The 14,840-nt window shown below is 44.8% G+C and overlaps 1 protein-coding gene across 2 annotated transcripts in view; it reads right to left on the reverse strand.

Moving 5' to 3' along the window:
• SMOC1 (SPARC related modular calcium binding 1) overlaps positions 1-14,840 on the reverse strand; it is a 150,460-nt gene that overhangs the window by 92,372 nt on the left and 43,248 nt on the right. For both annotated transcript variants that reach the window (XM_054161578.1, XM_054161577.1), the window contains exons 2-3: positions 8,966-9,137; positions 136-248 (exon numbers count right to left, since the gene is read on the reverse strand). In XM_054161578.1, coding sequence (XP_054017553.1) covers positions 136-248; positions 8,966-9,137 — 285 coding nt within the window. The remainder of the gene's footprint in view (positions 1-135; positions 249-8,965; positions 9,138-14,840) is intronic.

Consider the following 14,840-nt stretch of genomic DNA (forward strand, 5'->3'; position numbering starts at 1 on the left):
AGTCCCCAGCTTTCAACACTTTTGAGTAACTAAGAGTGTGCACCTATGCTGCTATCATCACTTGGCTCATCCCTTAACAGTGAGACTCCTGCAGCTGCTGGGATCCTGGCTGAAGGAAGCCAACAGAAATTTTACCTGTGTGAATGATCCATCCTCATTGCATTCTGGGATGAAGACTGCTTCCTGGGGTTTCTTTGCCTGTTCCAGCGCTTGAATTCTCTCTAATCGACACTTACTTTGGCCAGCATCTACAGAGAGAAAAGCAAAACCCACTTAGATTGCACACACCATTTGGCCTCTTCAAAAGCTACCAGATGTCCCAAGCAGCTGCCAGGGTGAAGGAACCCAAACAAGTATAAAGGCATCAAGGATCATTACCTGCACATTAATGAGGCAGCTACAGAGTTGGCACATCCCAAAAGTGAATACGAACCTAGACAATCAAACTGGGAGCCAGTTAAGAGCTGCCTAATTTCCTAGGCAATACTTTTTATGGTTATCCAAGGGCTCTGAAAGCTTCTTCCAAAAAGTGCTGGAGCACAGAGTCCACACAGTGAAAGGCTATCCAGGAAGTAATTGTTTGTGTTGACATTAACAGTCTGAAATTGAATGGCTGAGCACAAGCCAAGTAGTTTGGGCCCAAAAGTGAGTAGTATGGAAGAAGGGATTGCCCCACAAAGTTTGTTCTCTCAGCAACTCTCCCAGTACGATAACATACCCAGCCACCCATCTGAACTTCCCTCTTTGTGTGGTTCAGGTGCCTGTGCTTTCCTGAAACCCTGCTTCTATATCCAGTCCAAGTGTTTACAGCCAGGCATGCATAGTATTTTCCCCTATCAGTCACTCAATTCAGCTGCAAATAAAAAACATTGCAAGCAGAGCTTGAAAGGGTTAAGATCTCAGCTCTGCATTTATTCCAGATGATGGCAACATGTAGCCTGACCTTCCAGGTCCAGCTCACTGTTAGAGAGTGCAGATCTATATAAGCCTGATCTGATGGGCCAAAGGGAAGAGTTCTGCCCTGCAGAGATACAGATTGACTCAGTATTTGTATTTTAAAATGTGATGTCTAGCAGTACTGCTCTTCAGTCTATAAAGAGAAGAAAAACAGCAAACACCTGTTTCCATGGGAGTTTGACTAGCACCTTCATTTTCCCATGATTCCAGTGGCTGAAAGACTTTCAGTACAGAAACTACAAAATATGATCATCAGAATCTTCCAGCACAGAGAGTGATCAAGGTTGAATCTCCATTTCAACAGGCACAGAAATCACACTGGTTAATATAAAAAGTCCCACTGGCTCCCATATTCTACTTCACAGATCACATAGTTTTAATAGCAGAATCACTAAAATCAGCACTGAATTAGAAAGCCAGTTGAGGTTCTCAGGTCAACTGAATTCACATTGCAGGCAGTTTCCATCTAAGCATACCTAAAATGGAGAAAACGGTGACAAAGCTGGAAATAGATTTGATAAAGACAGCCCAAAGCTTTCAAACCATACTCTGTTTCCAGTTTGCCAGCAGCGTTTCAGTTTAAACACATTACTTCCCACGAAGGATTTCACAAGCTTCCTGAAATTCTGGAAAGCAAACCTCTCTCTTTGGAGATAGTCATCATTTAGAGCAATAGCATTTAGCACAGATGTCTGTAGCTTAGGCACTGAGTCACAGAAAGCCCGTATCAATTCTGTCACTGACCCACTGAGTGTGTCCAAGTTGGTCACCTTGCCTCCTTATGACCTTGCGTCCCTTCTGATCCTGTCACTCTCACCTTTAGACTGTAATTTATTTGTGGGGTATCTGCACCACACTCTTAGCACAAGGAGCTTTGATCTCAGCAAGACTGTTACTCACAGAATGGAGAGACTTTCTTGAATAAAGCTTACACTGAATTTAGAGAAGCAGGTGGTGTGGGCTTGTCTTGGTTGGTGGTGTGGGCTTGGTTTTTTTTTCCCCCAACTACCCTTCATACAACCTTTAAGATGGAATTCCTTTTTACCCCTTGCTTGCCAAAGTGACCAGGTCTTGTTTGCATAGTTTCATGGAAGGATGGTCCTGCCAGCAGTACTGACCCTTCCAACACCTGCTCGTTCTTCCTGCTAAAAAGGAAGCACTGGCAATGCTGTTAACTGGAACACCTACCACCTGCAGATCTCCTGTTCAAGCTTAAAAGTCTAATCTTGCTTGGCATGACACAGGACATTATTACAAAACCAGAGGGTGTGGGTGCACCTTCTGTTTTATAGCTAGTTGTCTGACTAAACACACCTTCAAGTTCTGCTTAACAGGAGGCAACTACGTAGCCATCTGCACCTATAAGGAGAGGAAATCTCTCAGGTGACAATCAAAGCAGTTTCAGAAAAGAAAGTGTGTTATCTGGTCTCTCCATCTGAAGCTACAGGACTGCAGACAGGCATGTTTGGTTCCTCCCCTGAACATAAGACAGAAGTATAAAACATTCCCACAGGACACCCAACTTCTGTGCTGGGGCAGTCACTACTGGATGGCTAAAGCTGGATGCTTCACCCCATGGCTGGTAAGAACAAACCTTTTGTGGTGTTCCCTGTAGTACAAACACATTCACAGCCCAGGCAGAAGGGAGACTAACTCAGCTCTTGTTCAGTTTGACTAATGGGCAGACATGAACACAATTAAGTCCTTACTGTAAGGATAAGATAATGTAAACATGTAACTGCCAAGTTGACAATTTTAACTGGCCTTTATAGGTTGAACTCTCTAGTGCCAGCCAGTAGACCACACGGCACAGCACAGCACCACCACGTTGCATTTAAGAGCTCCTCTTGTTGCAACATCCTCTTCTGCAATTCAGCTCTTGGCTCAAGGGAAGTCTCTTCATAAACTGCTGCTGAAGTACAGCGAAGACAGATAGTTTTTCTTCCGTTCATGAACACTCAGTCCTAGTTACTTCTCTCATCCCCCCTCATTGCTTTTCAAAAGGTTGTGACAGTCCTTTTACAGCCTTGGCTTGGAACAACCACCTCCCCTGTGCTGGCTGGAGAGGTGTGTGCACACCGCTATCTTTCTTCGTCTGTTGTTTCACAGGCCAGTTCCAGTAAAAACAGTGTCTTTAATATCAACATTGACCAGTTTGTTTTTAAAAGGGCTGTCAATCCTTCTCTCTCTCACTCCACAGGCTGTTATTTTCATAATCTTTGCATCAACATGTGATTTCAGGGGGATGACTTCACCTTGCTATTTTTGTTAATTAGAAAATGTGAAATATTACATAAGGGCCAAACATTAAAACGTAGCTGCCAAATAGCTCGCAACAGATAGAAGAATCATTGCAAGCTTGACCAGAGCCTGATGTTATGATAGAATAGAATAGAATAGACCAGACCAGGTTGGAAGAGACCTTCAAGATCATCGTGCCCAACCTATCATCCAACACCATCTAATCAACTAAACCATAGCACCAAGCACCCCATCAAGTCTCCTCCAGAACACCTCCAGTGATGGTGACTCCACCACCTCCTCAGGCAGCCCATTCCAATGGGCAATCACTCTCTCTGTGTAGAACTTCTTCCTAACCTCCAGCCTAAACCTCCCCTGGTGCAGCTTGAGACTGTGTCCTCTTGTTCTGGTACTGGCTGCCTGGGAGAAGAGACCAACTTCTACCTGGCTACAACCTCCCTTCAGGTAGTTGTAGACAGCAATAAGGTCACCCCTGAGTCTCCTCTTCTCCAGGCTAAGCAACCCCAGCTCCCTCAGCCTCTCCTCATAGGGCTTGTGCTCCAAGCCCCTCACCAACTTTGTTGCCCTTCTCTGGACACTCTCCAGCAAGTCAACATCCCTCCTAAACTGAGGGGCCCACAACTGGACACAGTACTCAAGGTGTGGCCTAACCAGTGCCGAGTACAGGGGCAGAATGACCTCCTTGCTCCTCCTGGCCACACTGTTCCTGATGATGTAGGCTTATAGATCCTGCTCTGCATCTCGATTATTTACCTGAGTGTTTCAGCACTTTTTCTTCCATCTTTTTGAAAAGGTTCTCTGTAATAGCAAACACCAAGCTCAGAAGACAGGATGGTGTTAATGCATTATAGTTTCATGGTCCAGACAGGCTAAGCAGGACCTTCTCCCCTCCCTTACATAAGGTGAAAAACCAAAGCTGAATGACTTTTTCAACAAGGAGAGCTGTTTAATAATATGACGTTCAATATCTTCAAACTTAGGACAGATTTACTGCAGCTCTGACAGCTGCCTTCTCAAGAAAATTAATTCCCAGGTTGGTAGCTGGCAACTATGAAATCGTGAACTGCAGGTGATGTTTTTGACATCTGCAGCCTAATCTGCAGAATGCAGGCACACATAATTGTGGATTTTGCAATGAAGTTGGCTAGTTACCATGGTTGATCTTATCCATGAACAGTTTATTCAAATGAGACCACCGTGGCCTTCGTAATATATACAGTGCACTCCTTAATAAGCCCCAAGAATTCCAGCATCCTCTCTTCAACAGGCAGAGGCAGTTTTGACACCACACGACAGTAAAACATCTCCAGGCATCTACATAACACCAGCAGCAAATCTATACTATGGAACCACAAAAATCTAGGCATTTAATTTTAATTCTGTTAAAAGCTCAAGGGGCAAAAATTGATCCATGCAGCTTTTGAACTATTTCTAGTTCCACACACGCAGGCCAGGTCCCCCCCACCAGGCATGAAGCAGTCCAGCTACACTGAAGTCAGCAGATTCACATCCATTTACTCCAGCCAGTGATCTGTGTCTTTGCATGAAATGGGTAAAAACAGAAGCTGAGCAAACCACAAAAAGCATGCCGTCCCATGGGGAGCTTGACACCCCATGCTGTCCCATGGGGTGTCGAGCATTCTCCGCTCTCCTCACTGCTTTCCACTTTATTTCTGGCAAGTCCTACACCTGGAATATCCAAATTCTTTCCTTCCATGCCAATGTGCTTTCCTCCTCCTTTGATACCCCCCAACCATTTCTACCCCAGAGTCCCGTAACTTATTTGGAACATGCTTAAAAATAATGCCTAAATTTGCCAAGCAAATGAAAGCGCCATTTCGGTTCACTGACTGTTGTTGAGGAAGGACCTCCTTTATCTTCCCTTGACTACAAACAACAAAGTTCAAAGACAGAACACATGTATCTAGCATGATCCATGTCCAATCAGAACATCTCCTGTCCAATCAGAACAGTAGGCAGAGGACAAAAATTGCCGGGTTCTGCACATTGGCCACAGCAACCCCATGCACTGCTACAGGCTGGGGTCAGAGTGGCTGGAGAGCAGCCAGGCAGAGAGGGACCTGGGGGTGCTGGTCAATGGGAGGCTGAACATGAGCCTGCAGTGTGCCCAGGCAGCCAGGAGGGCCAATGGCATCCTGGCCTGCATCAGGAACAGTGTGGCCAGCAGGAGCAGGGAGGTCATTCTGCCCCTGTACACTGCACTGGTTAGGCTGCACCTCGAGGACTGTGTCCAGTTGTGGGCCCCTCAGTTTAGGAAGGATGTTGAGTTGCTGGAAGGTGTCCAGAGAAGGGCAACAAAGTTGGTGAGGGGCTTGGAACACAAGCCCTATGAGGAGAGACTGAGGGAGCTGGGGTTGCTTAGTCTGGAGAAAAGGAGACTCACGGGTGACCTTATTGCTCTCTACAACTACCTGAAGGGAGGTTGTAGCCAGGCAGGGGTTGGTCTCTTCTCCCAGGCAACCAGCACCAGAACAAGAGGACACAGTTTCAAGCTGTGCCAGGGGAGGTTTAGGCTGGAGGTTAGGAAGAAGTTCTACACAGAGAGAGTGATTGCCCATTGGAATGGGCTGCCCAAGGAGGTGGTGGAATTGCCATCATTGGAGGTGTTTAGAAGGAGACTTGATAGGGTGCTTGGTTGCATGGTTTAGTTGATTAGGTGGTGTTGGATGATAGGTTGGACATGATGATCTTGAAGGTCTCTTCCAACCTGGTTTATTCTATTCTAAATTACCTTTTAAACAACTCCATTCCTAGTCAGAAGGAGACCTTCCTTGCCAGCACATCAGCTAAACTTTTGTAGATGCTCGTGTCTCAGGAGTGCTGAAGATCTGTTAATTCCCATCAGCAATTACAGAGAGGTTCATTCCACAAAGTAGTTCGTGATCCAAGAACAAGCTCCACCCCAGCAGCCTTTCAAAACCAACACTTACGAATCTACATGGAGTTTTTAGACTATTTCCACCCTTTTTGGGTGGTTGGTTGATTGTGTTTTTGTTTCCCCAATTAACTTGGCAAAACAAGTTCCTAAAACCAACCAGTTAACATAGAGCTTAAATTTGTGTTAAGCCACAGATATCAAACATACCCCAACACCCACTGCATAATCCTCACAGATTGACAAGACTCATTTCAGAAGTATTTGTCCTTCATCCCTGCAACGCTCTGCAGTGGAAATCTCGTTTGACATCAGATCCTAAGATGCCTGCTGACAAAAGATCCAGGTAGGAGTGCTTGGCTGTGTATGTTATGCACAGCTATGCCATCTGGAACTGTTCTCTGGAATCTCAACGAGGCTCCATTTGTCATGGGTGTCCTAGTTTGATCATTTTAAGCTACTCATGACTTTTAACCCTTTGCGATGTGCAAGTAAGGGTTCGGAGGGAGTTCAGCACTGCAGGAATTTCATGGATAAGCACGTGAGGAAGCTAACAAGGAGTGAAAGCTGAGTAAGAGTTATAGTTCCCAAAGGGCTGCCAAGATTTCATCTTTAAAGGTCCTTAGCTTCTTGAGCGAGAGCAGAGAGCTAAGCTGAATCAAAAAGGTTCTGTTCTCACTATAGAAACCAATCTGTTTGTCTTGGCAGAAGCACAGTTCAAGCTATCGGTACATGAAATTAGAAACTTGAGGTAATCTGGGGTGCAGAACCATGCCTTGCTGTTCACAATATACTTCCTCTTTTCCTTATTTTAGTTACCTGGTTGTTTGTTTGGTTTGTGTTTTTTTTTTTTCACCCCCTCCTTAAAGAAAGAAGCTCAAGTTAAAATTGCTCATTTCATAAAGGTAAGTTTACAGTATCTGTCACAATTGACTGGGCTCAATGGCCCGTGCGATCCCTCTTCCAGGCAGTTCCCCTTTAGAGTGTCTGTCATGCAGAAGAAAATGAAGGCTGTTCAGGGTGGAGCTGGTGCCCTGCAGCAGAAGGTGCTCAGACACTGCTGGTGATATTTTGTCCTCAAGCAAAGGAAGGTAACAACCTGGCTAAGTGCCTGCAGTTAGGCATACCAGTCTGTATTTGTCAAGACCAGTGATCTTTCAGCACAACTGGAGGTCATAACCCTAACACAATTAGAAAAACAAGATACCTTACAGTGACACATCCCACACAAAAATCACCAGAAAGGTTACATTTGAATGGGATAGTTAAGAACATTCCCAATTCTCAGGTATTCATGGAAGCCTTAGTGTGTAAAAGCAAGACTCATAGCTGTCCAATACTCTCAGGTTATTAGGTGCTGTACACTACTACAGGGCAAGGAAAAAAAGAACATGAGCAGCTTCAGCTAAACATTTCAGTTGCATCTGAGGGCAGAAAGGAAAGAATGTTACCTGTGCTTAAGACAACAGTCTTTAGTTAGTGACTGTTTTGGGATTCCTTGCAGTCACCATATACAGCAAGCTGTGTAGTTTGGCAATCAACATTTTCTCCACTTCCAGAAACAGGCAGTTTTGCACACAGATGTACCACAAGCCAGCTCCCACGTTTCAAGTGGCTGAGCAGCACCAGCTTATATGCCAGTATCAGCCACAGAGCTGCTTTACCAAGGTCACTCTGTTCAAGTGATGAAAGCAAAATCAGGACTTCCAGGACACTGCTTCTCATTGTGATGGTATTTTAAAAGGCATCACTTGCAAGAACAAGCCAAACAAATAAATAAATAAATTCATCTGGATTTTCAGTACTCAGAAAGCATGTTGTGGAGGAGAAGCTGCCATAAAGCAACACAGCAGTGGGGAGGAAAGAAAAAAAAGAAAAATTTGATTTATTTATTTTTAATTAAAATCATAGAAGAAAGCTTTTTTCCACCCAAATGAGAACTCGTTGAAAAGAGTAAGGTGTAAGATCATGCTCATGATTTACTTAGAACTCTAAAGCTTGTCAATACATTGAAAAGGGATTTCCATTTTAGAACAAGTAATTCTGACAAAGACACATTTTCACAATGGTAAAAAAAAAAAATCTTTCATAAACCAAAGCCAGGCTTAAACACATGCCTATTTATCCTTCCACAGGGATTTTAATGAGTTTCTCCTGTCACTTTAACCAATTGCTAAAAACATCTGTGCCATCTGCCCTCTGTGTCAATTGTGCTCTTAGAAACTGCACTTGCTTTTGCACTACACCGCAGAAGCAAAACCATTTGTGGGGCAAGACACTAATATTCCTTAAAAAGTTTTGGCTTCACCCTTAGACTATGCTTAGGAAGAGCAGAGTTGAGAGAAACAATATTCTCACTTTGAAGTAGATGTGTAACAGCAAACGGGCCATGTAAATCTTTGTATGCATACAGTCTTCTGAGTTAGCTCAGTGCAGAAAAGCTCTGTATCTCTGAGAAGGGACTAGATACATAATGTGCACTGCAAATTCTTCCCCACTCTGCATTCTTACCGTTCAAAGGTATCTCAGCTTCTCACCAGCACAGGTGGCAAAGACCTCCTCTTTCAGGATCTGATTTTGCATTTGCATGGAGCCAGCTCCTTCTGCTCTGCCCACACATTTCAGCCCTTTTCCAGTGAGGTCTCTGGCTCCCTTGTCTTTTTTCATTCATAATCTGCTTGGTTCTTGCTCCTGCTACATAAACCCAGACTCGCATACCCCTGTTCACATGAACGTACGATTCCAACCAGATTACTCATAGCGTGGTATTAAACATAAGAGCCTAAGAATCCAGTTTCTTAGGAGGTAGGACCCCCACTCCACCCTGGAAAGTATTTGAAATTCACCTACCTTTGCAGCGGCCACGATGCGTCACGCTCAGACTCGACTCCCGGCATTTGGCTCTCTGGTAGTCACACATTGACTCATATGTTCTGCCATCAGAGGCACAGAGAGGCTTGGACTGGGACCTGGAGCAATGCAGGTTACACTGAGGGTCTCTGTCACGGTCACTTATTAAAAACTGAAGGAAGAAAAAAAAAAAAAACAAAAACACCAGGAGGGAGGGAGTTAAACAAACAAACAAAAAAAAGAAGGTTGGTTTGGTTGCCCAAACCAGAGCAGGGTGGTTTGTTTTTATGACAATAGCAGTATGGTCTGCAGTGCAGTGTGAGCTGCCTACCAAAGCTGGCTTTGCCTGAAGGCAGCTTGAAATGAAACACATACACCTCTAAAATAAAATAAATAGCAATAATAAAACTAAGAGTCTTTGCCATGCCATTTTCTGGAGCAGAAATACTGCTCACTCTGCCTCCCCTCCAAAAACATGAGGTGTGCAAAGCCAAACACAACCCACGTGGGAAGGGCAATACTGAGTCACAGCAGCCCGACTTGCCCACTGCCCTGCCGCAAGCAGTGTAATGGTACCAGACAATTGCAGTCAGAGGTGCATGAAACTTATCTCCTAGGATGGAGGAATCCAAATAACCTATCAAGATTAGCCTTGGCAGGTGAACTATGGATGTGGCCAGCTTTATATTACCAGCTATTTGGGGTTTAAATTATGTCATCTGTGGATACCACCTGTTAACAGCATACATACACGCTCCCACAGCCACATTTTGTTCCTTCCCAATGACATCCTGCTCGGCTAACTGCATTCCATGCGTCCCACAAACTAATTGCACACTACATGAAAAAGCTACTTTCTCTCAAGAAACCCATGTCCTTCTAAACACCTCTTCTTCCCAAGCACTCGGTTCAGATGCAGCCTGTTTCATACAAGCATGGCATTCCTTCCTTGTCACTCTCTCCACATGGACAACCCCAGTCTCCCAACTCCTCACCCAGATGACTTTCTCCATACCATGGTCACTTTGGTTTCTCTTCTGAGGACAGTGTGGCTCCTGCCCTATCTTCTGGAGATGGGGAAACCCACAGTGCACAAGAATGAGTGCTTACACTCCTTGTTCCCTGCAAACCCCCATGGGTCACTGTCGTACCCTCAGCTGTACTCTGAGCTACCTATAGAGATACCCAGGTCTCTCCCAAGTTTATACTATTTCACTGAGTACCTCAACAGACAGTCTTCTTTCCATGACCACTGTCAGTTCTGGCAGAACACAAAGCAGCAGCCCTTTTTGTATCCCACACTACCCCACTTAGTGATTAGTCAGGCCTTAATTACCCAACCCAACCACCTGCTCACAGGAATATTTCAGGGGACTCAGGAAACAAGTCCCACAAGAATTAAGCAAAGAAAAGGGAAGCTAACCCTGCCTTTCACTTCCTTTTCCCAAGCTCCCACCTCTTAAGCATCCTGCAAACCTTGGGGGGGACCCAGTTGCTCCCTAATACATCAACATCCCAGCTTGCTGTTGAAGCAGTTATGAGCTGAGCAGCTCAGACTGACTGACAGACACCCTGCCTGCATGAAGCCATGGCTCTCCAAGTGTGTTGAGATCTGAATGCCTTACAGGGAAGTGCAAGCCCTGGAATGAGTTGTCCAGGGAGGTGGTTGAGGCCCCATCCCTGGAAGTGTTTTAAGAGCAGGCTGGATGAGGCTCTGGCCAGCCTGATCTAGTGTGGGGTGTCCCTGCCCATGGCAGGGGGGTTGGAACTAGATGATCCTCCTGGTCCCTTCCAACCCTGACTGATACTATGACAAGTCGCTGCCATAATCACCTGGGTGTTACAGTTGCCTACAAAGCTGTCTGCTCTATGCTTTGAGGTTAGGCTGTTGGGGGAAAAAAGTGTATATATATATATAGATATAGATATATAAAACATTGCCTGAAGCCAAGTTTGGGTTGGTTTTTAACCACTAAGAACATGCATCTCCGAAATTTGGGGTTGGTTTTTTTTTTTGACATTAAAAACATTAAAATCCTTCAGTCCCTTTTTCTCCAGAATTAAATGAGAGAAACAATCCAGAAGTTTCATATTCTCATATGAAAACATTAGCTCTGTGCTGCTGGATGTTTTGAAGATTCATGCATTACTAAAGCCCCTATTTAAACATGACAGCTGTGAAAAGAAAGCGAGGTCTGCACTTGTTTGACTGTCAATGGGGCAAACCTTCCCCCCGCCCCCGTCCCCCCAAATCTCATCTGTCAGAGACTTGCCAACGTTTGTAACAGCAGTTTTTAAGATGTTTTTGTTCCTTTTCTGCATCACTTTCTATAACCTGGCAACACCTGCTCCAAATAGGAAACTGGAAAATTTAAACCTGAAGGCAATTTTAAATTGTTTATAGAGACCTGGACTAGACTATAAAAACACTGTAAAGCTGGACCAGATTTTTGCCCAGTTCTTGTCAGGGGCTGAACTATCACAGGTTAGCTTGAAATCGCTCTGGGTACAGTAACCTTTCTGTAGCCCCCTGAGGTAAAGATCACCAGTAACTGAACACATACAGCAGAAAGCAGACAGAAGGCACTGACTGCTTCATCCTAGAGTGTGATATCAGAGACCCTGAAAGGTTCACGAGGCTCTTCAGCTGCCTGTATAAACAGGCTTTAAAAGCAGAGCTGCCCAACACTGCAGCACGGTGCACAAACACTACTCACTTAAACACAGAAGCCACACTGGCTTAGAAAGGGCACATACAACCACCATTTATCACAGCTTTGAGAGCTTGAGCTACTGGCATGAAACTTTCTGCAAAGTCTTTGTGTCAGAAACAGAGCAGAGTTATCCAGAGGTACATCAAAACCACTAGAATACTGGGTCCCAGCATCAAACTGTATTAAGGACTCACTGAAAACTCAGCATGTATCATGAAAGTTCACCTAAATCTTCTGCACCCCGTACCAAAATACTTTGTACAGAGAGGCCTTGCAGGCCAGGAAGGCCTCTCCTTCCACAAAGAGCATCTCTGAAGATTAGAAGGTCTCTCAGGGCTGACAAACAAGCTAAACCTCAGGCTATGAAGAGCTTTCCTCTGGTGCCTCTCTGCAGAGGGACAAGGAGGCACAGCTCACCATCGATTAATTATGAGGCCCTGAAGGAACACACGGAGCGCCCCAATGTAATCTATGAAGCCCTTGCCTACCCAAATTAAGCCAAGAACCATGTTATAAAAAACATAAAATTGAAAAACTTTAAAAAAATCAAAGCCTTTTTAGCATTTGCAATTTGGATTACAGCAGGGAGCCCACACAGCATGTTAGGTGCTTTCCAGACACTGAAGATGCCACACCTGCCTTGCCAAAAAAGTTAATGGTTTACGTAGCTGCACAAGATGCTGCTTGTTTTGTTCGACCAGATTATCACTCTAAAAGCCTGCATTAATTTCCAGAAGGATCCAGCATCATGCCTTTCTTATCAAGTTTCTTCTCATGTGATCTGACAGCTCTGCCAGTAAAGCTGGATCTCCTGGAACCTTATTGAAGGACTCCCAAGAGCCCCCCTCTGCAGCAGGTCACCCGGTTCACTGTAGCTTAGAGCTCTCGGCTTGGTCAGCAGCCCTGTTAGGTTTCAGACAGTAAAATGGTGGTTCTTTGTCCTCCTTCTAGCTGATAAGCATTCATGCTATAGAAATTAGCATCAACAGAGTCCAGCCACTAGCTGTTTTGACTGTCCATGCCCTACCACCCGGCAAAGAGCTCTGTTCCTACCATTTCTGCCTGTCCAAGAGCACAACTGCCCTCCTTTTTAAGTGGCCTCAGCCACTCAAAAAAAAAACCACCACTGGATGAACGCTGAAATATGTCTGCCCATGGGGAAAACACTTGAATTCATCATTTTAACCACTAGGACTACAATTCATAAGTTAATCCTTCCCAGTTCTTTATTCCTACTTCAAGCAAGACTACTTTTCCAAGGAGCACATCCCTGCTCCAGAAAAGCACCTTGGCCACCACAGGAGATATGGCTGAGCCAGGCTGAGGGCTGTGAGGAATGTGCACAGGGTGCCCTGACACCTGGCTACCCAGCCTACCCTGGCACAGCTGAGGCAGTGACACAGCTGAGGCTGGTCCCTTCAGCAGAAGGGTAGCAAGATAAAGTATTCAGCCTCTTAAACCAAACATCCTATTGTGACTCCTCAAGTTCGAGTCAAAGCTTGATGTCCGAACATCTTCAGGATGGCAATGCAAAAAGGCTTTGCAAACAACAGATTCACCAGTCACAGAGCAGTGTGTGGTGCTCTGCACGCAGACACACAACCTGAACAGATTCAGACTCAGAGGAAAAATAACCCTGCAGACACATGCAGCACCAGCAGGTTTCCAAACTTCATCTAGAGCAGAGAGAGAAATCATGATCTTAGCTTTGAGATTCCTCAAAGCTTCTTCTTGACATCTCTGCTTCCATTTGTTTCAGGACAGACCACATCCAAAACAAATGGGACTGGAAACAGTGTCACTCACTTATCAGTTCTTTTCTCTTTCCTTTACCTCCATGACAGCAGAACTATTAAAAGCAGAACAGAAAAACAACACCAAAAAACCCCACAGCAACCCATAAACACACAAAACTCCACTAAAGAAAAAAGAGGGGGGAAAAACCCACCAAAAACCCCACCCACAAACAAACAAAAATATCATGAACAATTTCTCTGGGGAATGCTAAAATTGACCAGGCTGCAAATTAGATCTCTTGAATGAAGTCTCAACACTAAAATAAGCATAAGTAACACCACTATAACATAACAGTATTTGTACTTTCAGAACATTTGCTTACATTAAGGAAGCCAGCACAGCTCCTTAAGATGGGAGTCCCTGCCCTAAAGAGCTTCCAGTTCAATGCAGCTCTCAGAACATCTTTTTATGTCAAATGTTGCATCTGTTTAAGGACATAAACCTTCTCCTTCAGCAAATACATTTACACAGGTGCTTGCTGAAACCACTTCCCAAACTACTTTCTGCTTCTTCAGACTTGAAAAGAAAAAGGAAAGATAAGAGGTCAGAATGAAGTTAACTTTGCCAACAAAGCATATCTGTTCTTTTTCTCCACACCTCAACACCACTGCTGACAAACAACAAACACTGATTAAAGGGTTTTTAATGCCTGTGAAGGAAAGCAGACTCCCTGCAGCTGCACAGCAGCTGGGAACGCTTGTGTTATTTAGCAGAGAAAGGTCTGACCCCACAAGTGAAAATGAGCTTGGTGGTCACTCATTCTATTCACCATCTGGATACGTTATAAGCACAAACAGAACAGCACAGCCCTTTGTGATGGAGGCAACGGGAAATGGCCAAAGCACCGCAGTACCAGAGTAACGTGCCTTTGCCAGGCTTCAGGGGAAAGAGGGAGCAAGGGACACAAGTGACATGAACATGAGAAAAGTGGAAGTCTATTAAGAAACTAATCTACAGGACAGCAGTCCTGAGGTGCCTCTGTGGTCTGGCAGCTTTGCCTCCAAGTACCACAGGCGGCTGCCCAACAAAACTGAGGAGCACAGCTCAGGCAAACAGCATGTGCATTGCCTTGACCTTCCAAGCTCGAAGACCCTCAGAATACATCTTTGGGGGCGGGGGGAAGTGATCAATGCAGGCATGTTCATATGGCACAGATCACCCACCCATTTGTCTAAGCATTCAGACTGGCCTGTCTAAAGTATAAATGGGCAACTCCATCCTGAGAATTCCCCATGAAAGCCATACCATTTTAGACATTAGGTGAGACTACACACTTCTGAACACTTGTTGCTGTTGGAAAGCATCGTTTCGTACTTCCTAGTTTTAACCTCACAAATTTATTCCCAGGTTTCAGGCTCCAAACT

Source organism: Dryobates pubescens, chromosome 5, assembly GCF_014839835.1.
Source record: "Dryobates pubescens isolate bDryPub1 chromosome 5, bDryPub1.pri, whole genome shotgun sequence".
NCBI classification, from domain to species: domain Eukaryota; kingdom Metazoa; phylum Chordata; class Aves; order Piciformes; family Picidae; genus Dryobates; species Dryobates pubescens.